This window comes from Fulvia fulva, chromosome 9 (genome assembly GCF_020509005.1).
Source record: "Fulvia fulva chromosome 9, complete sequence".
Lineage (NCBI taxonomy): Eukaryota > Fungi > Ascomycota > Dothideomycetes > Mycosphaerellales > Mycosphaerellaceae > Fulvia > Fulvia fulva.
Window position 1 is genome coordinate 2,088,315 of NC_063020.1, and position 26,676 is coordinate 2,114,990.

At 49.0% G+C, this 26,676-nt stretch overlaps 10 protein-coding genes across 10 annotated transcripts; 4 read left to right on the forward strand and 6 right to left on the reverse strand.

Moving 5' to 3' along the window:
• Nucleotides 1-457: 457 nt before the first annotated feature.
• CLAFUR5_09267 (uncharacterized protein) lies at nt 458-3,689 on the forward strand (the record flags this gene model as incomplete). Its single annotated transcript, XM_047908415.1, has 2 exons — nt 458-3,541; nt 3,597-3,689. 2 exons carry the CDS (start codon nt 458-460, stop codon nt 3,687-3,689), a joined length of 3,177 nt encoding a protein of 1,058 aa, XP_047765871.1.
• An 801-nt stretch (nt 3,690-4,490) lies between these two features.
• CLAFUR5_09268 (uncharacterized protein) lies at nt 4,491-6,206 on the reverse strand (the record flags this gene model as incomplete). The annotated part of the gene is made up of 1 exon (XM_047908416.1): nt 4,491-6,206. The coding sequence occupies one exon, from the start codon at nt 6,204-6,206 to the stop codon at nt 4,491-4,493; it is 1,716 nt and encodes a 571-aa protein (XP_047765874.1).
• A 1,338-nt stretch (nt 6,207-7,544) lies between these two features.
• Nucleotides 7,545-8,150, forward strand: CLAFUR5_09269 (uncharacterized protein; the record flags this gene model as incomplete). The annotated part of the gene is made up of 2 exons (XM_047908417.1): nt 7,545-7,746; nt 7,813-8,150. The coding sequence occupies 2 exons, from the start codon at nt 7,545-7,547 to the stop codon at nt 8,148-8,150; spliced, it is 540 nt and encodes a 179-aa protein (XP_047765873.1).
• Nucleotides 8,151-9,731: 1,581 nt separating this feature from the next.
• On the reverse strand, nt 9,732-10,310 carry CLAFUR5_09270 (uncharacterized protein; the record flags this gene model as incomplete). The annotated part of the gene is made up of 1 exon (XM_047908418.1): nt 9,732-10,310. The coding sequence occupies one exon, from the start codon at nt 10,308-10,310 to the stop codon at nt 9,732-9,734; it is 579 nt and encodes a 192-aa protein (XP_047765990.1).
• Nucleotides 10,311-10,678: 368 nt separating this feature from the next.
• CLAFUR5_09271 (PI-PLC X domain-containing protein 1) lies at nt 10,679-11,674 on the reverse strand (the record flags this gene model as incomplete). Its single annotated transcript, XM_047908419.1, has 1 exon — nt 10,679-11,674. One exon carries the CDS (start codon nt 11,672-11,674, stop codon nt 10,679-10,681), a length of 996 nt encoding a protein of 331 aa, XP_047766371.1.
• A 349-nt stretch (nt 11,675-12,023) lies between these two features.
• On the forward strand, nt 12,024-12,428 carry CLAFUR5_09272 (Galactose transporter; the record flags this gene model as incomplete). The annotated part of the gene is made up of 1 exon (XM_047908420.1): nt 12,024-12,428. One exon carries the CDS (start codon nt 12,024-12,026, stop codon nt 12,426-12,428), a length of 405 nt encoding a protein of 134 aa, XP_047765987.1.
• Nucleotides 12,429-12,476: 48 nt separating this feature from the next.
• CLAFUR5_09273 (Sugar transporter STL1) lies at nt 12,477-13,558 on the forward strand (the record flags this gene model as incomplete). The annotated part of the gene is made up of 2 exons (XM_047908421.1): nt 12,477-13,354; nt 13,411-13,558. The coding sequence occupies 2 exons, from the start codon at nt 12,477-12,479 to the stop codon at nt 13,556-13,558; spliced, it is 1,026 nt and encodes a 341-aa protein (XP_047765988.1).
• Nucleotides 13,559-13,743: 185 nt separating this feature from the next.
• On the reverse strand, nt 13,744-14,276 carry CLAFUR5_09274 (uncharacterized protein; the record flags this gene model as incomplete). The annotated part of the gene is made up of 2 exons (XM_047908422.1): nt 13,744-14,038; nt 14,095-14,276. 2 exons carry the CDS (start codon nt 14,274-14,276, stop codon nt 13,744-13,746), a joined length of 477 nt encoding a protein of 158 aa, XP_047765992.1.
• A 1,358-nt stretch (nt 14,277-15,634) lies between these two features.
• Nucleotides 15,635-17,010, reverse strand: CLAFUR5_09275 (L-saccharopine oxidase; the record flags this gene model as incomplete). Its single annotated transcript, XM_047908423.1, has 2 exons — nt 15,635-16,795; nt 16,849-17,010. 2 exons carry the CDS (start codon nt 17,008-17,010, stop codon nt 15,635-15,637), a joined length of 1,323 nt encoding a protein of 440 aa, XP_047765993.1.
• Nucleotides 17,011-17,447: 437 nt separating this feature from the next.
• Nucleotides 17,448-19,375, reverse strand: CLAFUR5_09276 (Efflux pump dotC; the record flags this gene model as incomplete). The annotated part of the gene is made up of 4 exons (XM_047908424.1): nt 17,448-18,561; nt 18,614-18,911; nt 18,983-19,127; nt 19,178-19,375. The coding sequence occupies 4 exons, from the start codon at nt 19,373-19,375 to the stop codon at nt 17,448-17,450; spliced, it is 1,755 nt and encodes a 584-aa protein (XP_047766372.1).
• Nucleotides 19,376-26,676: the final 7,301 nt, after the last annotated feature.

The following is a 26,676-nucleotide window of genomic DNA, read 5'->3' on the forward strand; positions in this document are numbered from 1 at the left end:
ATCTCCACCGTGATCACACAAGATGCGCGTGGTACGGCGATCTGGGGGCGACTCTGGGCAGATCCGCCAGAGGAAGGTGGAAAGTGGACGGTGAATGGTGAATCAGGTGTCGCGCGCATGTGATGATGGAGCTTGAGAATGACGCGCCTGCTATCGGAGATAAGGACGGCGCTTGGCGAGGGTCTGGAATGTGGCTGAAGAGACGCCACAACGGTGGGAAATGGATAGCAGATATGCTTCCAGGATTGTCGCAAGTGGGACATCTATAAACAGTCCATCGCGTGGCATGATCACCGTCTAGAATTGGGATTCCGTTCGGCGATAAAGGCTGTGTACGATACATGCTACCGATATTCACCTTCGAAACGACAGTTCGGACATGCATTGTTGACACGTGCGAGTTGTGTGAGATCGTCGAGGTTGCAAGCTGGCCTGAACATCGCGGCTTTATGTTATCATGAGCTTCTCCATCTCTTCACCGAATGCCTCTCCTTTCGGCACTCCTGCCAACGAACGCCCCCGAGCGAAGCGAACGACATCTCAGCTGCGTCCTGCTGTAGCGCCGTCTCCCGGTGGATACCAACAAGGAGCACCGTCTCCCGCGGTAGTCCCAGACAGCTACTTCCCACAGCAGACCACTCCGCAACCACAACCCAACATGAGCTACTACGCCCAGCAGCCCGGCCAGCAAGCTCCGTATCAGCAGCAGCAGCAGCAACAGCAGCAGCAGCAACAGCAGCAGCAGCAACAGCATGATGGCACACAGGACGTCACGCAGCAGATGGGCCAGATGGGAGTCGGCGCAGGCGCACCCAACCCAGCGCGGAGGAAGAAGGATAGACATGCCTTCCACCAGATCGAGCAGCCATCTGCAGCTACACAACAGCCATATGGCGCTCCACCGGCAGGACCGGTCATGAATGGACAAGCACAGGCACAGGCACAGCCAGGCGCAGACCCGAATGCGGCGCCGTGGCAGCAGACGACTCAGCCATGGCAGTCGCAACAACTGCCACAACCTGGTCAGCAGCAGTTTCAGCAGCCTCATGCTGCAGGACTTCAGCCAGCCGCCGGGAGACCGGTGGATATACAGCAGCAAGGCACACAGGCCCCGGGTGCGCCGAGGGTGAATCCGGACCAGATACCCAGTGTACCAACGAGTCGAGACATGCCGGCTGAATACTACAAGACTCACGTATACCCCACTATGGAGACCCGGGTCCCACCACCAGCTGTTACTCCTCTGGTCGCCCTCGATCAAGGCAATGCTTCGCCGAGACATGCGAGACTGACACTGAACTGCATTCCCAATTCGCAGGAACAGCTATCAACGACTGGATTGCCATTGGGTCTAGTAGTTCAACCTCTTGCGAGGCAGGCAGATGGTGAGAACCCTATACCTGTACTGGACTTTGGAGATGCTGGACCACCCCGATGCAGAAGATGCAGGGCATATGTGAACCCTTTCATGATCTTTTCGAATGGAGGCAACAGAATGACATGCAATCTCTGTGGCCATCCCAACGAGGTCGATGCTGGCTACTTTGCTCCAACTGATCCATCCGGTATGCGTGTCGATCGACAAGAGAGGCCTGAGCTTATGCTTGGTTCTTGCGAATTCTTGGTACCAAAAGAGTACTGGTCGAAGGAGCCAGTCGGCATGCGGTACCTTTTTCTGATCGACGTGAGTGCGGAGAGCTGCAATCGCGGCTTTTTGAAAGCGATGGCGGACGGTATACTCGCTGCACTGTACGGAGATGATATTGAGTTGCCTGAGAAGAACGAGGGCGATGAAGAGACTGAGGCCGCACCATTGAAGCCTAGCAAAGTCCCGGCAGGTGCCAGGGTAGGCTTTGCGACATTCGATCGAGAAGTCCACTTCTATAATGTCTCTGCTGCGCTTTCGGGGCCCCAGGAGCTTGTCATGTCGGACCTTGAGGAGCCTTTTACGCCGATCTCGAACCAACATCTATTTGTGGATGCTGCAGAATGCAGGACGAACATCATCACCCTCCTGCAGCGTATGCCGTCCATGTTCGAAAGGATCAAGCACGCTGAGCCTGCACTCCTACCATCGTTGCAAGCCGCACTATTTGCGTTGTCTGATACTGGTGGCAAGGTATTGTGCAGTCTTGCAAGCCTTCCGACATACGGGCCTGGTCGCCTGACTGTTCGTGACAAGGGCATGCAGACAGCCAGCAATGACCACCCCGAACAAGAGAAGGTGTTGCTTAGAACAGAGAACCCAGCTTTCAAGAAGATCCAGGCGGACATGGTCAAAGCCGGAGTAGGCATCGACTTCTTCCTTACCGCACCTGCTGGTGGGTACCTCGACATTGCCACGATTGGCCACGTCTCCGAGAAAACTGGCGGCGAGACATTCTACTACCCGAACTGGGCTTGGCCTCGTGATACGCTCAAGCTTGCAAAAGAGCTTAGCCATTGCGTACAGCGCGAGCAAGGCTATGCCGTCTTGATGAAGGTGCGCTGCAGTAATGGCTTGCAGATCGCGCACTACAGCGGCAACTTTACACAACACACCTTCGGCGCCGATCTAGAGATGGGATCGGTAACGGAAGACAGCTCAGTCGCAGTAACCTTCAGCTACGACGGCAAGCTCGAGACACGCAACGATGCTCATTTCCAGTCGGCGCTGCTTTACACGACCTCTTCGGGACAGCGACGCGTACGATGCACAAACATGGTCGCTACGGTTGTCGAGAATGCGCGAGACAGTCTGCGCTTTGTGGACCAAGACGCAGTCCTTTCAATCCTTGCCAAGGAGTCTGCATCCAAAATCCCGGATCGATCACTGGCTGATGTCAGGCAAGCCCTACAAGACAAAGCCATTGATATACTCGCAGGTTACCGCAAGCATCATTCGGAGTCGCACCCACCAGGCAAGCTTGTGATGCCGGAGAATCTTAAGGAGTTCGCCATGCTCGTACTCGGCCTCGTGAAGTCAAGAGCTTTCAAGGCTGGCAAGGAGCCCAGCGACCGACGTGTTCAAGAGATTCGCATGGTCAAGTCCATGGGTGCTGCAGAACTCAGCTTGTACCTATACCCAAGAATAATCGCCATACACAACCTTGAGCCAGGGGAAGGCTTTGCAGATGAGAACGGTCATCTGAAGATGCCTCAAGGCGTACGAGCCAGCTTTGCAATGCTTGAGGACGGCGGTGCATACTTGGTCGATAATGGACAGATGTTGATCCTCTGGCTTCATAGCGCGGTCAACCCGAATCTACTGGAGGACTTGTTTGGCGAGGGAGTTGATGCGCTCGACAAGCTGGACCCTAACCTCAATGAGTTACCAGTTCTTGAGACACTGCTCAACGCACAGGTGCGAAACATTCTGCTCGCACTTGAGCAAGGCGCAGGTACGGGCCGAGGCTCGAAGGGACTCTCAATACAGCTCGCTAGGCAAGGTCTAGATGGTGCCGAATTTGAGTTTGCAAGATTGTTGTACGAAGATCGCAATGGCGAGGCCAGTAGCTACGTGGACTGGTTGGTCCTGTTACATCGTAGTGTCAACATGGAGGTAAGTTGACCTTTGGTGTATTGTCTCGCTGTTAACCTGCTGACACATATGATAGCTCTCTGGTCAGAGATCGAAGTCTGCCGCCGACGGCAAGAACTTCACCGATACGGTCTCGACAATCGCAAGCAATGTGCCATTCTGGGGTTGAAATCACTCCCCTTCCACATTGAATAACGACTTTTAACCAAGGTTGCTGAAACAGTGGCAGTTCGCGGATAGAGTCGGAAGCCCACTTCTGGATTGACCTGCGCCGAGCGTATCAACATGTGTTCGCCAAGACGGGCCCAGATACTTCCCTGTAGCAGCAAGCGACTGATCATGCGTTTACACGTAGACGAGTCACCAATCAAGGTGTCTTGGCGATATGCGAGACAGGCGAGCGGTCCTGTTGTCCACGACTTGAAGATCAGGCAGTATACTCACGATTTGAGTACGAATCATGAAGAGCGTATGGCGAGCATTAAAGAGCGCATGCCAGGGCGGACGAGACACGAGAGGCGCTGAGCATACAACGGTGACTGATGTCGAGTATCGCTTCGGGGCGATCATGGCAGTGAATATGGTCCACAGGTTGAATACATCTTCATTACAGCGACACTGAAACAGGACTCAGCTCTACCGATGCTGTATCACAGTATGTACACTGCTCCTGATTGCGATACAAGCGCACCCTCCTCCTCTCAGCCATCAGTGGCGAGGCCATGGGCAATCCAGATCGTCTGTTCTGTTGCGGTCAGCGCTGCAGGCCTGTCCCGTCTTATTCCCAGTCGCTAATGCCAGGGGATCATCACATTCCCTCGTCTCCAGTCCCACTTCTCTCCCCCCTCGCCGTGGCACGTCCCGCGATCGGACTCTTGTACATCGCCCTCAGTCCACGACGGACATGCCCAAAGCCCACAAGCCTCGTTCCCATCTTCAAAAACTCAAACATACATCTACAAGCGCCCCCTCACCCAACATGTCCATTCCTCCCATCAGCATCGACCTCAGCGTTAACCTTCCTGCCGTGCAAGTTCTTTCCCACAAAAACATCCCAACGCTCCCCACCCAACTCCTCCCTTGCCCGCCTCTGCAACACCAGCTTCTGCGCCGCTTGCTTCAGCATCGTCATAGGGGGCGCATAGGAATCGATCTCCGGGTCGAAAGGACGATTGAGGTACTCCTCCGTCGCCTCCTCCATCTTCGTCAGACTCGCTCCGCCAGCAACCGTCCGTTCCTCCCCTGTGTTGGGATCTGTCCAGATTCCGCGCTGCCATTCGTCCAGTGGCATATCTTCAAACCCCTTCGAGACGTTGAGCCGTTTATACCAGGTGTGTTCGCCGTGCGCGTACTCTCGCATGTTCTTATGCTGCTTTTCGCCTTCGGTGTATTTGATCAGGAGGTTCTGGATAACGGCGCGCTTCTCGAGGAACTTGTTGACGAAGGGGATACTCCAGGGTGCACTACTACGGAAACCATCGTTCTTGGTATTTGGGCGGCCGGTCCCGACGCTGAGCATTAGAGCGGGATCTGCAGCTTTTCCTTCGTAGAGGGAGTGGAATTCGGACAGCGCGGCGCCGGAGGGATTGTTCTCGCGGATGCCGCCGTCTTTAAAAGATTTTTGTTGGTCGGCGACGATGGCTTCGACCATTTCGAAGTAGAAGGGTGCGGCGGTTGTTGCGCGCGTTACGGTCCAGATGGGGATCGGGTCGGCGCCTTCGTTGTAGCGGGTTATCCAGTTGGGGGCGTCTTCGGAGTAGTAGTGTGCGTAGGAGCGGAGGAGGTATGCTTCAGAGATGTTCTCGTCGTGCGTCGCACTCAGGCAACATTGCTGGCACACCCTAGGCTTGTCGACGTCGAAGGGTTCTTGGATGGGGTTGGAGCTGTCCCAGGGGTGGAGGTCGTTGCCATCGCAGTTGGGGTGTTCATGACATCGACTGCTGACGATGTCGCGGACTGCTTTTTCGAAGGGTTCGTGGTAGTATTTTGTCATCAGGGGAATCTTGCTTCGTCGCTTTCCGAATAGATCGTCGCCGACTTTTCGATAGAGTTCTAAGCCTTCTGTTACTGTCATTCGTAGACGTCCGAGGATTGTGGCTATTAGGCCGCCAGTCGATGTGCCGTACATGAAGTCGAAGTAGTGGCAAGGCAATAGCTCTGCCTCTGATGCCGCTTTTCTGGTGGACAGGTCTGCTGTCAAGGCATCTTGCAGAAGCGTTTCTCTGGCTGCTGCTGGTGCTGTCGCTATCTGGCCAAGCTCTGTCTCTATGCCGTGCTGTTCATGTCCCTGGTCAGGATCGTTGCCAAGTGTCCGATGGTGTCCTGATCTTCCACGAAGGGCGCCAGCTTCTGCCTGTTCTTCATCTTGCTCAAAGGAGCTGTGCAGTTCTGTCGGACTATCCGTTCGCACAGTCACTGTTTCCCTGTCGTAGTACTGTTCCCAGATCCATACTTCGTGCATCAACGCTTTCAAAATCATCAAGCTGCTGTAACCACGGATCCCTCCACCGTCCAGTGTCAAGATGCAGGGATGCCATGGGTCGTCGACTCCACGCGCCCAAACCCTTCCAGCCTTCTCTGAGTCGCTCGTCTCTTCTCTTCTCGGCGCACTAGGAGCACGACTTGAACTTCGAGTGTGCGGCTGTGAGGGCGCAGGGGCAGACAGTGTCGCGGTACTCTCCTCCATCTTGTTATTAGCCGTGGACTGGAAAACACTCCACGGCTTTACTGGTATGGCATCCACTTTCCGGTGCCACGTTGGGCAAGGCTCCTCTTTCTATCACTCCCAGGTATCGTGTGATTCCAAATGTGTGCTCGTTGTTAGCTCTTTAATCTATGTCCACCAGGCGTCACTGATCAGATGAGGGCGAGGTGTGGCCTAAATGGCGCAGTGAGTGTCCTACGTTGAAACGACCGGATACGGAGGTAAGAAAGAGTGAGGTAGGGTCACATGGAATAGGTGTCTCGGAATGTACTTGAGCTCGGCGCTTCTGGTATGTGTGGTGATCTTTCTGCAGGTACTGTGGTCCAAGAGATGGCCGAAATGGCTGAAAAAGACGATACGCTGAACGCTATGCGGTATGCGAAATCTGTCTCGTCTAGGTGGGAGGACAAGCAAAGCAAACAAACCTCATCATGGGCGGAGAAGGCAGCTCCATGGGAAGTCATCTCAGCCCCGTGATGGCCTCGTCTTGATGATCTGGCCCAATTCTGCATAGCGCTACCCAGACATGGTTAGTGAAGGTGGCTGATGTCGAGATGCATTCAGGAACGTGATCCTTATCGAAAGCTCCTGCAGAGACCTGAGGCAGGCGAGGTGCCTGCATGTTCGTTTGTGCGACCTCGGAATGGGTGGGAAGGGCAATCCGACCAGCGCGTGACACTGCCCTGAATCTGTGCTTCTCAGGCGCAGCCATCATGTCGGGTACCGCCATTGCATCGCGGGATGTCTCAGTCCCAGGACGGCAGCCAGATGACCCAAGTAGTGTCCTGCATAGAACCGAATAGAATGAAGCAGTGTTCTCGAAACCATTCCTGTCGAAAAATGTTGTGGATGTTGAATGCAGAGACATATCTCGATTCGTGTGGTTCGAGGTGGAAGCTGCGCCACACTCACTTCCGACGCACGGTCCAGCGTGAATTGTGCACGGTCCAGTGTGATCGCGCCAAGAACCATGACGAACCTCAGGTCGCTGCAACACAGCCAGTCACCTGCTGCCTCCCAACACACTTCGCGACACACGAATCCAATCGAGAATCGTGCTCGCTTCCACTGCCGCTTAGAACCCGTTCCTTGCTTGCCTGAGTCTTCAGCTGACATCGCAGCGCGGACCTACATAGCAAGTAGGCTCTCTTCCAGCGCTTTGTTTGATCTACTAGCAAACCCACCCAACACGCCTTGTCTTAGGCGGTCGCATTCCACACGACCAGACTCGCCCTTTCAAAGAACTTATTACCCTCTACCAATATCGCAGTGACTCACCGAAATCCGTACCTGGAGGCCGCCTGTGTGGTCACGAGCACCATGTCCGCAACGAAAACAGAACCGGGCGCAAACAAAGTCGACACGGGCTTGACAGATTCTACGCACGGCTCGGCGAGTAGTAGTGCGAGCGCAGAAAGATACAGGCTCGATGAGTTTGATGAGACTCCCATCCTACTCTACAAGTATAGAGGAGGCCTGCAGACGTCGTCGCAGAAGGACTTGTGTTCTTGGCTTGACAAAGGTGGGTGGACAACTCGTGGTCCTCAGGCTGCACGCCACATCCAGAAACTGACAGTTGTCTCCGCAGATGAGAAGCTTCGCGTGACAAAGAAGCAAATACCACGGATGTCTTCATACGTTGAGATCAAGCGCCACGATCTATACCTACCAGACGAGCAAGAGATGTATAAGACCCTACCGAACTACGACTCCTCCCTCGCTTCGATCAAGCTACCTTCTACGGCATACTGGAGTAGACTCTTTCTGGGCAACTATGACAATCTCTACATCGTTTCACCAGAAACGACTCCCACTTCGAGTGTGGCCGATGAGGATAGCCAGCGTACAAGTCCTACGAGTACCTGGGGTCAAGGAAGCGAGGAGCTTGCAAGGATGGGAGCGACGGAAGAACATCGCAATATCTAGCGAAGCAGCTGGGCGCAAGGCCGTCTGTTTCCGTGTATGCGATTTAGCGTTGGTCGTTATGGCGTCTCAAAGACAATGATGTCGCCAGAGCAGAAGATACCCATCCACAGGACGAAATGGTTTGACAGTGATGGAGGAACGATGTTACGATTACGTTTCAATGACAGCTTTTCAAGGGCCCTTTCTGTCATTGTGTTGCTATTGAGTGCGAACGCGACGCTCGCCATACATTCGCGTTCCGTATGCTAACTGCTAGGTCGTTGGCTCTTTCAGTCCGCTGCCCCGCCGGCGTAGCCTCCACGATTAAGACTCTCGTTCATAGTACGTTAGATACTGACAGTCCTAACGCCATGTCAACGCCATGTCAAACCGATTCCTCTTCTGCACGTCACGTGCTCGTCCATACACTCTACTCGCCCTTTGGATCTGGCATTACATGTCAGTATGACTGGACAGTGGCAAAGTCGTGTTCAGACCTACTGTTGCCCCTCCAGCTCATGTCCAAGTCCACCTTCTCATAGCTTGCTGCTCAGTCGACTCTTTCAACACGGCCAGCGCTGGCTCGATATGTTCCCAGGGTAGATGGTTTAGCGCCTCAACGAGTCTGAACGCAGAAGTTGCGGCGGCAGCACAGCAAGCGTGAGCCTTGCAGTCTGCACGGACATTCAAGGCGACAGTGTGGCCATCTGCGTATGCAGCCAACCATCCCACAAGATTCTCCCAGGAGCTTGAGGAGTGGCGAGTTCGTAATCAAATATTCATACCCTGGTTTCTGTTTCTGAAGCTTGCACCGGCTTGTTGACAGAAGGCAGCTAGCAAACGATGGTCGAAGTCGTCTGCACCCACATAGAACGTACTCTCGATGTAGTAGATTGAGGTTGCCTCTGATCTAATCTGACAGCATGTCTTAAGCATGGCGGGTTGAGAGAAAGTATGTGCTTCGATGCCGACGTGGTCGCTCACGAGAACGTCCCTGTAAATGCGGTTCCGGAGCTCGGCAGGGAGTTCTAGGAGGCGACAGGTGGTGGAAGCCTTGCCCGCGGTGGTGCTTGAGGTGTTGCTCGACATCGCGCTTGTGGCGAGGGTGCTCCAGGTCAGATCTGGCGGACGTTAGCAGCGGGGTTTGCTGGGAGCGCAGAATGCCCGCAACCTACTGTGACTGCTCAATGTTGTGTGGAGTCTCAGCTATGTTGTGTTGTTGTTGCAGCGTTTGTCGGAGATTGACATTGGAAGTGGGGTTGGTGAGAAGTCTGAAGCTTGGACCACAAATCGAGGGCGTTGTCAAGCATGTAAAAGCTGCGGGGGCCTGGGAAGTTGGGTCTGCGCACTGTCGCACAAATGAGAGATTCAAGATACAGGTCACCTCTTGAGCTCTATGTCACTTTTCTCAGGTACAGAGCAGCTTCATGACCTGCGTCGTCGTTCCCCTGCCTGGTCTGTACCAGTAGCCGTTGACAGAGCGCATTCTTGTGAAAGCCGGCTGCGCGTTCGTACGACCAGGTCCGAATTTCTTTGCTACCACAGCACATTTGCCAGTCCGTCAAGCCTCCTTGCTCTTGTTCACTCGTATCCCAGATCGTCTCAAGTCCACTTCCATCTCCCGTCCGCCTGCTCTTCCGCCATATCCTTCATGATCTCCATCGTCGACTTTAATTCCTCCCAGGAACAACTTCCTTCCACAACTTTGAGCTTAGCAACCTTGAAGATGTGATGGGCAGCACCGCAGGAATTGGTTGCGCATTGTGGTCCACAGTCGATTGCTGGTAGGGGCTTGCCGTCAAAGTACGTCTTGATGTATGCGACGAGATTCGACCACGATGTTGCGTCCCGATTATCTACATGTATTCGAGCTCCAATGTATACTCCGTGCTTGAGCACATATTGAATTTGCGTGTAGAAAGCGGCAAGCAGGCGATGATCAAAGTCTGGAGCATCGACGTAGAAGGTGTTCTCGCTGTAGTAGATGGAGCTTGCTTCGGCGCGAATCTGGTTGCAGGTGCGTATCAAAGGTGGTTGTGCAAATGTCTGAGGGTAGATATCGATGCCGCTTTGTCTGTCCTCGAGAAGAGAATAGCGGTAGATGCGGTTGCGGAGCTCGGCAGGGAGTTCAAGCAGGTGACATTTCGAATTTTGAGACGTAGCTGTGCCGATGGTGGCCATCTCGAGGCGGTAGAGTGTGATTGCGCTTGCGGTAGTGGTGATGGCTGGAGACTTGGTTGCTAGATGTGTTGCCGCGAGTGCTGAAGATTTTTAGGAAGCTAAAGGAATGTCTCACTTCATCCCGAGCAATGAAACCAAAAGAGCTTTGACCATGACACATGTGGGACCGTGCAAATGAATGTTCGCAAGCGTTTGCTATCATCGTCGATTCACTGTGACGCACATCTGGCACGATTTCGTTCAGCCGCCGATTCACCATTTGGGCGATATCCCCGTTCCACGCAACAGATTCCTGGCTGACTAGAGCATAGGTGCTGCTTACAGGGCTTCTGTTGCGGCATGGAATTGTCCCGTCATTATTCCAGTTGTTAATTGGCATTCAACCCAAACTCGACGTCAAACACATCACCTTCGTTGAAGAAGTCGACCAGCAGGAAGTTTGGCCTTCTCTCGTACAGTGATCGACATCGCACCGCATGCTCGCCGAGTTCGCCCTCATGGAAGCCGGCCGCATTCGTGGTATTGGCTTGTGTAGCATTTGGATACCTGAAGCCAAGGAACTTTGCATAGAGGAAGTGATTGACGAGACTCAGACGGTCCGGGTAACCACCGACTATCCACCAAGGACGAGCAACAGTACAGCTGAACTGACTCGGACGCTCGATACCAAAGTTGGTCTCGAAGATGTAATCGAACTCCCGCAGCAGAAAAGGAGCTTCATACTCGTCGGCACCTCGGTCCATGAAGGAGACGAGGCGTTGATTCGAAGATACCATGTCGGCTATGGTAGGCCAGTCTTCTATCCTCATGTTTCCCCAACGTTTCGTTCTGGGAGGCATGTAAGACATCAGATCAAGGCCAGTGTCATAATATGCCTTGACCCAATGCTCGAGAGGCGGTCCAGTATTCACGAAGAGTAGAGTCACGACTTCGTGAGGAAACTGGTCCAGAAAGTCCTTCACATCCCGTAGGAGCTCATGCAGACTACCACCATCCATCAATGCGCAGTTGAAGTGGCACATCCTGATCTCATCACTGCCAGTGGGGTCACGGTGTCCTTGGGCTTGGATAAGGCGGACTCCGGATCTCAGCTGTGTGGAGACGTTGAAGTACTGGTTTCCAGAGAGCGTCCAGCCATTCTCGGCTGTCCTGACTGCAACGGCATCATGGGCTCCTATGAAGGTCTGCTCAGAATATCGATGGTTGTACAATGCTGGCACAGGAATCCGCTGGCCCGGCTGTTTTGGTACTGGATCGTCGTTCCCATCGAGCTGGTAGCGAGGCGGTATGCTCGATGGTGAGAGAGGTACCTGGTCAAAGGCTAAAGATAAGGTGGACAGCAGCAACGCCAGGACAACGAACATTGTACATTGTCGTGGTGCGGAAGTTGTGAGATGTGCAGTGCACAAAGTCAGGCACAAAGCGAGAGGCTCAAAAGGGCTTAGTGCCATTCGGCATCTGACGGCTCGCTTGACTTTGTCCCGACCTCCTCTTCTTCCTCTGCCGCCTCACACAACACGACATGTGCATCAACAATCAACATGGAGAAGATCATCCCGTTCCACAGGTGTCATGCGAGATGCACGACGGCAAGCCATAGGAAGGAATGCCGATCGCGGCCATGACTATGCAGGGAAGAAAGACCGCACGTCTCCGGCAGTCTACAGTTTTTCAGCATTTCTCACCAAGGTCACTGCCTCGAACGATGGCATCATGGCTCGCAGTGATGGCTGGTATACCTTCGGAGCGGCCATCTTCGCGGCCATCGGTACATTCATCTTCGGCTTCGACACTGGCATTGCAACCACGACCATCGCTCACCAGAGCTGGACCGAGTACATGGGACACCCCTCCAATGACTTGACTGGAGCTGTTGTCGCTGTATACATCGCTGGCGAAGCAGTCGGTGCCTTCTTACAGACCTTCACTGGCGATCTGCTTGGTCGCCTCAGGTTCATGCAGCTCATGTGCATCATTGTCACCATTGGCGTGGTGATCCAGACGGCAGCCGTGAATATGGGCATGTTCCTGGCTGGACGTGTGCTCGCTGGAATCGCTGTTGGCGGCATGGTCGGTACGGTGCCTATCTACCTTAGCGAGATATCCGCTCCTCATTAACGTGGCTTAATTGGAGGCATCTCTGGCTGTGGTATCTCCTTTGGTACAATGGCTAGCAACTGGGTTGGTTTCGGATGTGGCTATGCATCATACGGACAGGTCCAGTGGCGGCTACCGCTGGCTATTCAGATCCCGTGGGGTGTCGTACTCTTCATCGGACTCTTGACTTTCATGCCCAACTCCCCTCGATGGCTCATACGGAATGCAAGAATTGACGAGGCTAGGATCGAGTTTGTCAAGATCCGACGAGACCTACATTCTCACGAATTCCAAGAAGAGTTCGCTCTCATGCGAGCTCAAATCGAGTACGAAATGGAGAGGGAGGTGAAGACGTACAAAGACATCTTCAGACTCTTCCGGCATCGAGCTTTGGTCTCCATCGCGGTACAGACCATGACATCTCTCACCGGTGTCAATGTCATTCAGTACTACCAGACGATCCTATACAAGTCGTTAGGGATTGAGTCGCACACGATTCTTGCACTGGCTGGCGTTTACGGGACTATCGCGTTTCTATCGAACGCGTTGACTACTCGCTTCCTGACCGATCAATGGGGCCGCCGAAAGATGATTCTAGCTGGTCTGAGTGGGATCGTCTTGATCGAGATCTACGCCGCAGCAATGCAGCGGGAGTTCCAGAACACCAACAACAAGGTCGGCAAGGGATTCGCAGTACTCGGCGTCTATCTGTTCGTGGTCACCTACTACGGCATGCTTAACAGCACCACATGGCTTTATGGCGCTGAAGTGCTTCCTATGGCGCTGCGCAGCAAGGTAATGGGTCTAGCTGCTGCCTCACACTTCATCGTCAACGTCGGCATCACCGAGGCAGGACCCAGTGCTTTCGCGACAATTCACGAGAACTACTATTACGTCTTTGTTGGCTGCACTCTGTTCTTCCTAGTGATCGCATACTTCTACTTCCCGTGAGTAATTGCCCCAAAGCTGAGTAGATATCACTCTTCACTGACCATCATAACAGCGAGACAAAGCACAAAACTCTCGAGGAGATCGCAGCGGCTTTCGGCGATCGCGTAGTGACATTGATTGACCATGAAATCATTGCTGAGCAGGCAGTGTTCGAGGGCAAAACGACCACGGCACGAATCGAGACTGCAGAGGACCGTTAAGGTCACGATATTCCAACATTACTTGCATGCACTTCCTATGCTACAGGGTATCGTGTTTCGTTATCATTCAGCACAGCATTAAGCTGTCTCGAGCTAATCTGTCCCAGCGACAACATTTCTCACTAACTCCTGCTATCTTCCAAGCTGTTTCTCGCAGATGACTGGATCATCGTCGTTCGATGCGTCTACCTGACGTGCGCAGGAGGCGGTTCACTCGGTGGAGCGTACTGTCCGTACGACTGACCTGGGGGTGCTCCGGCTGGTTTTTGGTATTGAGTGTTGTTTCCATACTGATTACCACCGTAGTAGTCGGCGTTCTGTCCGTACTGAGCGTTATTCTGCTGGCCATACTGCAGTGGTGGACTTTGGTAATGCTGCTGCATCGGAGCGCCATTGTGCTTCATGTTCGCTGGAACAGCCCAGCCGGTGCCCATAAATGGCTTGCGACCGACCTTGCGACGGCGACGAGCAGTCATGCAGCTAAAGACACAACGTTAGCCGGACCCAAGACACTGGAATGCGAGCGCTGAACTTACGCGAAGGCGAAGAAGATCAAGACTGCTAATCCCACGATGACACCAAGCAAGACCCATCTGCCCCATCCTCCCCATCGGTTGTACGAACATCGACGGCCATAGATGGTATTATAGCAGCGCGTTTGACGCGATTCCAGCGCTCGCGTCGCGAGGTGTGCGACAGTCTCCAGAGCAGGTGCCATATCTCAATATCGCAGAGAATACCTCAGGGGATGTCAAAAGTAAGTTTGTGAAAGAGGTGAAGTGGTTGTTTTCTTAGTTTACGAGGAAATACGAGCCTGCTTGCAGTCGTGCTTGGCTGGCGTCGAAGGAATGACGTCCACACGTCATCATTCACGCTATCCCGCAAACCGCGGCCTTGGGACTGAGCTGTGCAGTCTTGGTATCGAGATGCGGCGAATCGTTGCCGCTGTAAGATATGTTTGCCGAGAGATCTTGCATGGAATAATGCGGTACCGTTCATCATCAATCGTTTGTTCATTTTTGACCACGAGGCCCGCGTGGCAATCGGTCACGTTCGATGGAATATGACAAAGGAACTCGTGCCACTGCAATGAAAAATGACTCTCGCTTGACAGCACTGCCCAGCTGCGGAGTGAACCATCCTCTACATGTACTGCGAACTGCGCAGCTTCAGCTTTCCCGTTGGGGCTGTGCAAGATGAGGAACAAACGAGATGGTCAGGGCTACCGCCTCTCACCACGAAGATAATGGCAAGCGATGATGGATGAACGAAGCTCGAACACGATGTCTGCTGTGGCCAAGTCCTAGGCACTGTCGAGCTCCTTGAAGCAATTCTCAAGGACCTGGACATGCAAACATTGCTGCACAGCCAAAGAGTCAACTGCACTTTCTGGAACACCATCCAGAATTCAAGCCTGCTGCGACAAAGACTATGGCTGGAACCCGGTTTCGGCGCCTACTTTCTCGATGAACATCTCATCGGCTTTGAGCAGTACCCTAGGGTCAACCCCTTGCTGGGTGCATCACAGGTTCTCGACATCGCAATGTTTTGCGTTGATATTCGTTGCATCAGCCATGGAGGTCTTCCAAATGGCGCTATGAGCCCCTTCAGTCGAGCTGGGCCGGTAGTGGCTATGTCATGCAGAGGGATCCTGAGCGATGAACAACCGGAGAGTGCGAGCTGGAGGGAAATGCTCGTAGTGTCTAATCATGAGCCGCACTTTCAATTCCAGATCTGGCGCGAAGATCCTGCTACGACGAAACTTGCGACTCGTGGACCGGTAATGTATCTCCAGAGCTCACCAAAAATGCAGCAGGTCATGAGCTATACTGATGTTCCATATGGCGTGTTCATGGTACCCACGGAAGGCAGACCTCATATACCTGCGGACTTCGCAGAGGTACAGGACGTGTTACAATCCTGGCGCCAGAGAACTACGGACAACGATCTGCATGATCTGCGTTTCACTCTCTTGTCCCAAGACATGACAGTGGACCATAGCGCAAATCAGGCAACGACTGGCTACCGTGATCGCTATTCCACGAGCATCATCCAAAGTCTCAGTGCCATCCACTCTCAGAGCTTCGACGAATCGTACCGTATCTGAGTCCACTGGTCTTCTGGCATATCAGCAAGGTTCAAGACCTTATAGCTTCCGCCCATTCGACCTTGGACATCCTCCCAGTTCCTTCCGACTGCTGTCTCTGGCCTCCATCTCCAGACTTGCTTCATCGTGCCATCCATCTGGTCTTCTAGACAGTCGGCGACGTACCTGCCAATGACCGGAATGTGCTTGTAACCATGCCCACTTTCACCAATACCTAGCGTCAAGCCGGGATAGTCAGGATGAGAAGAGATCAAGAAGGACCGGTTGGGAGTATCGGCACACCAGCAAATTCTTGCGAAGCTGAAGGGGCGGTCTGCTAGATGTGGCATTGTCTCCCGCAGAAATAGACGAACGCCTTCCTCTGACCGAAGTGGGATTTGGTGCTTCGAGAATGGTATCGAGATACTCTTGTCGGATGTCGTCCAGTTGCAGTATCCAGGATGCTCGTCGCAAATCTTCAGCTCATGTTGGTCCTCGTCTGGCTCCATAAAGAAGCCTCTCTCGACGTTGAAGAGCACGGGCAAGTTTCTGTACAACTTAATCTCCTCACCAGTCAGGCGGATATGTGCCAACGTCCATGCCGTCGGCCTAAGCTGCCCTTTCATGTCGAGAAGCTGTGGTGCGTTGGCACCTACACAAAGGATTGTTCGTTTGGCCCGGTGCTGTATACTATCTGCAGTTACAGCACCACGAACGTCACCATTCTCGAAGAGTAACGACCTCACATCGCCATGAGGGCTACCAGTCAACAACGTCGCCCCAAGCCGCCGTGCCTCCATTGCCGCTGCCGTCATCGCTTTGCGAGCATGGGCCCAGCCGCAACCATCCTTCTTGAGCCAGCCTTTCCAATTTGGAAAGTCACCCGTCAATACGCCCTCTGGCATCGTCTTGCGAAAGTCCTCAGCTGTATTTAGCTCAACAAAGCCTTTCTCAGGAGTCGGTTGCTCTTCATGGTAGAGCTTCTTAATGTGCTTGGGCTGGCTTGCGGCGATGACATAGCCTGTCTCGTGGTAGTAGGGCTTGAAGAGAGGATCTGAATCCCATGCTTCGGTTGCTTCTCGGGATACGCGATCCCTCACATAGTCCTTCATATCACCACCACCAGCGGAGTAATTGTCGGCCCAGCCTTTCTGATTGGACGGTCAGTACAGATCGGGCGTTGTCAGTCTCTGATTCGACTTACGATCTTGTTGATATCGTTACCTGCCGATATTGTCGATGGTACATCATACGGGTCCAAGACAGTCAAGTTCTGGTATCCTCGTCGGGCTAAGTGTAATGCTGTCGAGGCGCCCCATGTTCCGCAGCCTATGATCAGAATGGACGATTGCTTCAATTCAGCCATGGTGTCTTGGTAGCACGCTGGATGGTTGGAGAACAACGATAGCAAGAACGATATCGCCAATCGTGATTCGCGCAGTATGACATATGCTCCATTCAATGCCCCACCGCGGAGCTCGCCTGCAGTTGCAGCTCCAGATTCGAGAAATGACATGGGGCTCGCGGCTGGAAGGCAGTTTTGAAGCCAATGACAACAAACGTGGTTAGTGAACGTGCTTTGCCACATTCCCTATCCCTATGCTAATGAAAGACTGCAAAACATGGAAGAACATCGGCCTTGATCAAAGACGCCTTGTGAACATGTCAGGCGATGAGGACGAAACATCGCTGAAAATGTACCATTTCCATGCCGCAGCAGAAGCACTTGTCATTTCCCATCTACTCATAGCTTTAATTAAACACTGACACTCTGGCTGAGCTCTGCAGATTTGCTGACGATATTTAGGCATTACCCTTGGGAGTAAGGCCCTCCTTTTCCGCCTTCCTCGCCAAAGCATTCTTCTCCTCGGTCTCCAAGCCCTGCTTGATCTTCTCAAGATCAGTAGAAAGCACATTCGGCCTCAGCAACGCACAGAAGAGCAATCCCAGAACAACGAAGCACGTCTCCACAATCCACACCGTCCGCAACGATCGCGAACAGGCACGCTGCCCAATCTCACGAGCTTCGCTCGGCCACTTCTTCATCAAGCCGACGCTGGCTACAGCATTCTCTCCAGCAAGCAGTTCAGCACGCTCTTCACCCAGAGAGATTCGCAGGCTGGTCTGCTGTTTGTTCATCTGATTCGCGACAACCACATCTCCAATCACAACACTAATAGCATTGGCCATAACTCGCACGAGATTGAAGGTTGCTGTAGCGGTCGAGACGTCTCGCTGGGCAATGTGCGCCTGAAGTGCCACAAGCGGGGCCTGGAAGTTCGGTCCTAAACCACAGCCTACTACCAGCTGGTATAGAATGATCTTTGCCCACCCAGACGACTGATCCAGATCAATGAACAGTCCAATACCAAGGAGTGCCAAGGTCATCCCAAGTAGAATAGGCGGGATGAATCTACCTGTGGCGCTGATGACACCTCCCGTGATGGCCGCACTCACACCTGTCGCCAGTACTGCAGGTAAGAGGTAGACCCCCGAAAGCAAAGCGTTGGCACCGAGTCCAGCTTGGAAGTAAAGTGGCATGAAGTAGAAGACAGCCATGAAGAACCAGCCGTGTGCGAAAGTGACAGCCAAGCTCCCAACATTGGATCGGTTGGAGAAGAGGTCGAGTGGCATTATCGGGTAGCGGGCCACTTTCCACTGCGTAAAGACGAATAGGACCAATGTTACAGCGCCGAAGACGATCAGGCAGATGACAGTAGCTGAATTCCATGGGTAGGTGATGCCACCGTATGTCAGGCCCAATAAGATCATGAGTACGCCGCCGGTGATTGTCAAGGTCCCTGACCAGTCTACCGCGAGTAGGCCCTGGATAATCGGCGTTCTGGGCGTACTCAATGGGAACAAAAATGTGATGATCAAGGCCACACCATCCAAAGGAGCGTTGACGTAGAAGCACCTGTGTCGCATCAGTCTTTGTCACACACCCCTTCGAGCATGCATATACGTACCACCTCCAGCTGACTTGACTGGTGAACACTCCTCCCAAGATTGGCCCTAGCCCACATGCCAAAGCCCACGTAGCGCCTACAAGCCCGAGATAAGCACCTCTCGTCCTCATGCTGAACAGATCACTGATGATCACATCCACAAGAGTAATGATGCCGCCTGCTCCGGCACCTTGAATCGCTCGAGAAGCAATAAGCATCTCCACACTCGTTGAAGCTCCGCACAGGACAGATCCAACGAGAAACAGGAGATTTGAAAGTAGCAGAGCAGGCTTCCGCCCGAAGATGTCGCCTAGCTTGCCTGAGTTTGAGCGTTAGAACTTGACTCGCCATAACCAGAATTTGAGCGGTCCTGGGTAAGGCTTTACTTACCCCAGAGCGGTGTCGTGGCCGCTTCACTCATCAGATAAGATGAGGCGATCCAAGTGTAGCCTGCGGTGGAGTTGAATTGCTCTGCGATCGTCGGGAGTGCTGTGGTGATGATTGTTGCATCCAGAGCGCAAAGGAACACAGAGAGCTGGAGATGATCAGTTCATTGGAAAATGGCATGCTCGGTGGCTAACTTACGCAAAGTGATAGCATGACAATCACTACCAAGCCTTTCTTGGTCTCGTCAAGTTGGCCTTTGCCCGCTTCCTCAACGACATCGCCATTCGGCACGCCCTGCTGCAAAACAACGCCTTTGATGGAGTGTTCATGTGAGCTGTCGTCCTCTTCAGACTGTTGTGAAAGCTGCGGGCGTCCTTTGACTGCCATGGCTGCCATCGTGACTTGCGAGTTGACCACTTCGATCACACCACTGGAAGTGCAGCAGCACTGTCCAGGTCATTGTGCTCGGAATAGACATGTCGAACACTTGGCATCTGTTTTGGCCATCTTGTTCATGTCTTCGCTACCTGAAGTTGTGTCGCGAATTCCGTCCGGTCGGTCCTCGGCGCATGTGCATTGACATCCCTGCTCACTAGGGTGGTGGCCTGTACGTGCATCTACTGCATAACCCCTCTTTTGCTATTCTGCTTACGTAGTGTTACGCTTAAGTGTATCACGTTATTGGTGTGGGAAGTTATTGTACAGGCTTATATAGAGTGTTTCAAAAGCAGGTTATATATTATATATGTCTATTTAGAATAGACGAGTATTACTCTTAAAGAGGCTATAGATTATTACGTTAGAAGTATAGGAAGTTGTTATACGGGCTTATATAGGGTGTTTCAAAAGCAGAGTGTGTATTATATATGTCTATCTAGAATAGACAAGTATTACTCTTAAAGAGGCTATAGGTAACTAATTAGATACCTAAGTCTTAGTATACGTAGCCTTAAGTTTTAATAATAATAGGCTATTACCTATATATACGCTTGGATCGCGACACACCCCCTTAGCTCGTACGCTAGAGTAAGTGAGCTAATTTCTATATAATTACGTATACCCTATTATAACTACCCCCTCTATCTATAGTAGTAACGTTAGGCCCTCGGTATTACTACTACTATAGTAAGGGTAAGTTAGTTATTTTAAGCAAAGTAAGCTAAGGTGAGCTTTATACCCCTTCTTTATGCCTTACTTTTACTCCTACTATTATTACCTATATAATAAGGTATAGATTATATAACTATTACCGGTAAGATAGCTTAGGTAATAGTCCCGTTATACGGACTTTTACTTAAGCGTATAATTATCTTACTTACCGGTAAATATTAGAGGTCCTAAGTTCGATCTAGGGGTAGCCTTAGTCCTATTATATACTTAAACATATTATTATCGTCCGCTTAACTTTATTTAATTATCCGATAATTACTCTATACTAAGTAAGTCGTCCTACGGACAGCGCCTTTACGCGGCGGACGACGTAAGTACCTTCGCTATAACGAAGAGAAACTAAGACTCTCCCTCTTAAACTCGAACCCCTCTCTCGAATCGCGGCTTAGCCGTAAATATAAAAAGCGACGCCTATTCAAAACGTATAATACGACGGGTAACCTAGGGTACGGTACGAAGAAGAAGGGAAGAGAAGAGAGGAGAAGAGAGGATACGCCCGGATATCTATTAACAAAGATACTTAGAACTACTCGAAAGAAGAGAGAAGGCGGCGGACTCTCTCTTTAGATAACAACGGCCGTATAAAGCGAGCGCTCTCGCTACGAATCTAGAGCGAGATACTAAATCTCGGGATATTATACGAAGGAAGCGGTCGAAGACTCTTAGAGGGGACGGGTTATTCGAGATACTACCTCTCTCTCTCTCTCTTAAACTCTCGGGTTTTAGCGTACGTACGGCGGGCCTCCCCGGCGCGGCGTAGCGAAGAAATACGGGCGTAATTTGCCGTCTATCTAGGGTAATAAGACCGCGATAAATTTTACTACCGGGACGTGGCGTACTACCGTAGTAATATTCGTAGACCTTTATTACGAATACTAAGCGCGAGCTCGCGATCTTTCGAAGAAGTTTTACGTCTAGATACGCGGGGCTTTTCTCTTTAAATTTTGAACTCGGTCGTAGATACGACCCGTATTATATAGTCTAGGACTTGAATAGTACGTTAATAGAATAATTAATCAATTAATTAATTAATCTATACTAAGTAACCTTGCTTCGGTAAATAGTAAGAGAGCTCGCTCCGCCTATAGGGAGTATAAGATACTAGTTATTAGCGTAATATACTAGGCTATCTACGACAGAGCTTATACTATATAAGGTATAACGGGGCTCTAATAGATAATACCTAAGTAACGGTATCGGAAAGTTAAAAAGATATCTTCGGGGTACCTTACTTTCTATACTTTTAAAGGTTATTACCTTAGGGTAGTAATACCTTTTTGTTCTAGGCAAGTATATACTATATATAAGGTACGAAAGTAGCGGATGATATAGTAATAAGGTAGTAGTACTACTACTAGTAGTAGATTAGAGGTGTTTCTCGTATTCTAATTAGACGCGCTACTTTTAGTAATAGGGGTATTTCTCGCCCTTACGCTATTAGCTAATAGGAGTCCGAGAAATACCTATTAATAATAGTACTACTAGGGCCGCACCGGTAAATAGTATATACTTACTCTAGGGTTGTTATTGTCTTTAGTATTAGTAGCTACTAGTAGCCGTATTTTACGCTTACTATTAAATAGGTACGGATTAATAGTAGCGGAGTAGAGTAAGAGATCAATCTTTAACTAACTAATAGTACGAGTATATAGCAATATATTAGGAACTAATATGTTGATTATATTAGATGTCTATCTAAGCTAAAGGGGAGAGAAGGTATCTCCCTATAAGCTAAGTTATCGTAGATGCCTTAGGCTACTAGATCACTTCCTAATTATTAACTCTCTTTAAGATGCTACATCTTAACACTCCTACTCATCTCGTATAGGAGGTTATAGTCTACTCACTTCCTATTAATAGTACTTAGACCTTTTTATAATAGGTTAAGCTAGCTTATAAACCTCTAGAAGTATAGACTAGTCTTGAATTTTATAAACCCGTCTATAACCATCTTAGAGGTTAGGGTATACTTAATAGTAATAAGCCTCCTCTACTAAAGTTTCCTAATAGCGTTATAGGCAATGTCAATATGCTTCGACTTGTTATAAACATATACATCTTTTACTAGGGTAAGGGTAGCTTAATTGTTACCTCTTAATTAGACTAGTCTCAAATTTGATACAGTCTCCTAGTTTCTAGTGATTCTTAGTTAATAGGAACAGTCTCCTACTAACTCTAGACAATCTATTTCTCTTAGTAGTAAAGCTAGGAATTAGGACTTCTTCGTATATATATTTATAGCTATATATTCAGCCTCTATTATAGATGTTACTATAGACTTTTACTTCTTACTTATCTAAGAAACTGGTGCCCTATAGAGGAAGAAGATATACCTAAGGATTAAGACTCTATCTACTTTATCTATTATATAATCAGAGTTATAGTATCTAATAAGGTGTCCTTTTCTAGACTTTAAGAACTAAAGTCCTAGATTAGGGTATAATCTTAGGTACCTAGTGATCTTCTTTAAAGCCTTTATATAGTAGGTGGATAGGTTACTTATAAATAAGCTTATCCTTTTAGGGCAAAAGTAATGTCTAGCCTTATAATTATTACTAGCTATATCTTAGTACTATTAATACTCTAGTACTCTGCCTTATTACACCTCTTATCTATATAGCTTGAAGGTTCAAGGGCCTTATAGCTATCTATAGGTGAGTATATAGGTGCTGCCTTCTTATAGCTCATTTCTATCCTAGCTAGGCTGTCCCTAATAAAGTGTCCTTAGTCAAGTTTTGGGATTCCTCTCTTCCTATCCCTTATAACTCTTATACTAAGGATCTTTTTAGGTTTACCTAGATCTTTAATCTTGAAGATCTTACTAAGTTCTCTTTTAAACTAGAGAATATCTATTAACTTTAGTATAGTAATTAGAATGTTATCTATATATATAAGGATTACAATCTCCCTCCTCTTATAGATAAGTAGGTATAGATCTACTTCTGACTGTGCGAATCTAATCTCTCTGAGCTTTAACATATAGAGTTGATTCTAATCTCTAGCTACTTACTTAAGTCTATACAAGCTTTTAAGGATTTTGAATACTATGTTTAGTAGAAGCTTAACTCCTAGTAGTAGTAATATAAAGATGTCTTTATAGAGGGTGCTTTCTATAAATGCATTATTCACATCTACTTAGTAAAGATAAAGATCCTTCTTATACATAATAGCTATAAACACCCTATAGGTGTCCTGTCTTACTATAGGTATAAATGTCTCTATAAAGTCAACACTAAACTTCTATAAGAAGCCCCTTATAACTAGTCTAGCCTTAAACTTTTTAATAGCTCTACTAATACTTCTCTTAATATCAAAGACCTATCTTAATATAACTAGATTTGCTCCTTTTAGTAGAATAGAATTTTCCTAGGTGTTGTTACTCTATAGAGTATCTAGTTCCGTTTAGATTGCTTCCTTCTAAAGATGTCCCTATTTCTTATTATTTATAGATAGATAGATAGATTTGTTATTCCCCTGTTCTAGGACCCTATTCGGCCTATATAGGTATATATCTATTGTTATATATAAAGGGAAACCCGAATAGGTAAAAACCCTTCCCGCCCCCGACCTCTCCTTATCTAGATTAGCTTTCCCTCTAAACGTACGTAGTCTATATTACTACCCCGTTAGCCCCCGCTCCTAGCCGGTCTCGTCGCGCTACGTTATATCCTCTCTTCCTATACCACTCCTACTAGGCGGTACTATTCTAGCTAGCCCTTCTCTAGTATCTAGTTCGTAATACGCCGTAGGTCCTTAGCGTTGTTAAGAAGTGCCCTAATCGTCCGGTTCCTCGCCTTTACTATCCACTCCCCCCTTTCTAGCGACCACCTCGGATAGACGAGGAGTACGTACCGTACGTTCTAGGAGCGATAGCCGTAGGGGCAGCTAGTATTCGTATATCCTAGAACCTTCCTCTATAATAGGTACTCCTAGAGGCCGATGTGTTCGCTTCGTAGTTAGGTTACTATACTACTCTATACCCTCGTAAGGCGGTAGCAGATAAGCTTCGAGGGGTGCTTAACCGCGGATTTCGTAGCTAACTATTCCTTAGGTTGTCCCGCTAGCTAAGGGCTCTTATTATTTATAGTATCCTTATAGAATTTTAGAATTAGGATCTCTTACTTATATATAATAGCTTCTATAGTTACTATAAAGGCCATTTTCTTAACTTCTTCTAGGAATTCGCTATCCTATAGTATTGAACTATCTACTAATTACATAGCTATAAAGAAAGCTTAGTAAAAAGTAGTAAGGTTCTCTAAGAGGTCTATTGCTTCTCCTACTTTAGTAGTTAGTTCGGGCTTAGGGACTATAGATTTTAGGGCTTTCTATTTTATGTCATAGCCTTGAATATTATAGTTAGCCTTTTACTTTCTAAGGGATGATTTAGGGACCGTCACTTGTGACCTAGTAACGTCTATTCCCTAGAGATCTAGGGAGCTTATCTTAATAAGCTAATCGATTTTCTGAGATTCCCCTACGTTCTCTAGAGGTTAGGGAAGTTATATAAATAGCTTTCTCGGCTAAGCGACTTTAGGGGTCTTAATTAGCTAATCTATTTCGGGGGTGCTTTAATAGACGCCTAAATAGTATTAACGAGTCGAGGGCCCCTTTAGACCCTGAAATTTCCGCGTCGAATCTCGTTAACCTTTAACGGTTAATTACGTAGTAGGGGTATATAGGGGTACTACTAAGACATATATAGCTAGGAGGCGACCTTAGTAGGAAGGTAGGATTTACGAGGAATCTCTCTATAAGGCAAAAATATAGGAATCTAAAAATCTCAGATTTATTATCTTTTAGGATCACTATATATATTTTATAGCCCGCGGACCGGTAAGTATATATACCTACGCGTAAGCTATCCTAAGGTCACTAGGCGCGCCCTTACCTACTAGGGTAGTTAGTCGTCTATATTTTAGTAGTTAATAAGGGGGGGTTTAAGTATATACCCGGTAGTATTAAGATGTAGTATCTTAAAGGGAGTCAACAATCAGGAAGTGATCTAGTAGCCTAAGGCATCCACGATGACTCAGCTTGTAGGGAGATACCTTCTCTCCCCTTTAGCTTAGATAGACATCCAACACAATCAACATATTAGTTCCTGATATATTGCTATATACTCGTACTATTAGTTAGTTAAAGATTGATCTCTTACTCTACTCCGCTACCATCTACCCGTACCTATTTAATAGGTAGTATTATTAGTACATTTTAGTAAAATCAAGGTTAAGGTCGACTCGAAGTCGAAATCTTAAGGTATCAAGGTACCTAAGGTCAAGGTTCTTAGTATTAAGCAAAGTAAGTATAACGTCTCGAGTAAGGTTATAGTTACGAATAAGGTTATAAGTTCTAGTTATATCTTTATCGAGGTTCGAGTCGTTTACTAGTATTAGAGCTAGCTAAGAGTTACTAGAGAGTCTAACGAAGGTATAAAGGCCTTATAGAGAGGCTATAATTCTAGAAGGGATAGAAGACTCGGATAGTAATAAAGATAATACCCCGGAGGCTTTAAGCTCTAATAATAAGGGTAAGGAAAGAGCACGACGAAATGACTAAGAAGAGGATAACTTAAATAAGGGTACTATAACGTTAGGAATACCCTATAGTCCAGATGTAATAGCAGCTTTGTTTAGCCGTCTTACTATTACTATAGAAAATGTAGGACCTCGCTTCCCTACTCTAGGGAGTCCGGAAAACCCCCTCTTTAATAGTAGGAACGCTACTAAGTTCTAGGAGAAGTTTAATAATCTTATGTACTAGTATCTACTAAGGCTATTAATTAAGAAAGACAACTTCTAGGGTCGTTTCGAGCGTAACTACGAGACTACTATCCGACGTTTAGTAATAAGGTTAGAGGGATAGTAAGTAAGGCGGAGCACCTTTAGGAGGTCCTTCTTAGCTAAATTTTCGAGATTTAATACCTATTCGATATTAGGAAGTCGAGAATATCTTAAAGAGATAGTCCGGGCCGAGAAAGGGAAAAGTCCTAAGGAGTAGGATATAAAGGAGTTTATCCGTCTCTTCGTAGCCTCTAGTGACCTAATTAATCCCGAAGACATTAATAATAGCTCCCGTAGCCGTCTTCTACTTTAGGGGCTCCTAGAGTCAGTTACTAAGGCAGTTTATAAGAAATATAGACTCTATCCGAAGTAACTATTAAGATGTAGTATCTTAAAGGGAGTCAATAATTAGGAAGTGATCTAGTAGCCTAAGGTATCTATAATGACTTAGCTTATAGGGAGATACCTTCTCTCCCCTTTAGCTTAGATAGATATCTAATATAATCAACACATTAGTTCCTAATATATTACTATATAGATAGATAGATTTGTCATTTCCCTATCCTAGGACCCTATCTAGCCTATATAGGTATATATCTATTATTATATACAAAGGGAAATCCGAATAGGTGAAAACCCTTCCCGCCCCCGACTACTCCTTATCTAGATTAGCTTTCCCTCTAAACGTGCGTAGTCTATATCACTACCCCGTTAGCCCCCGCTCCTAGCCGGTCTCGTCGCGCT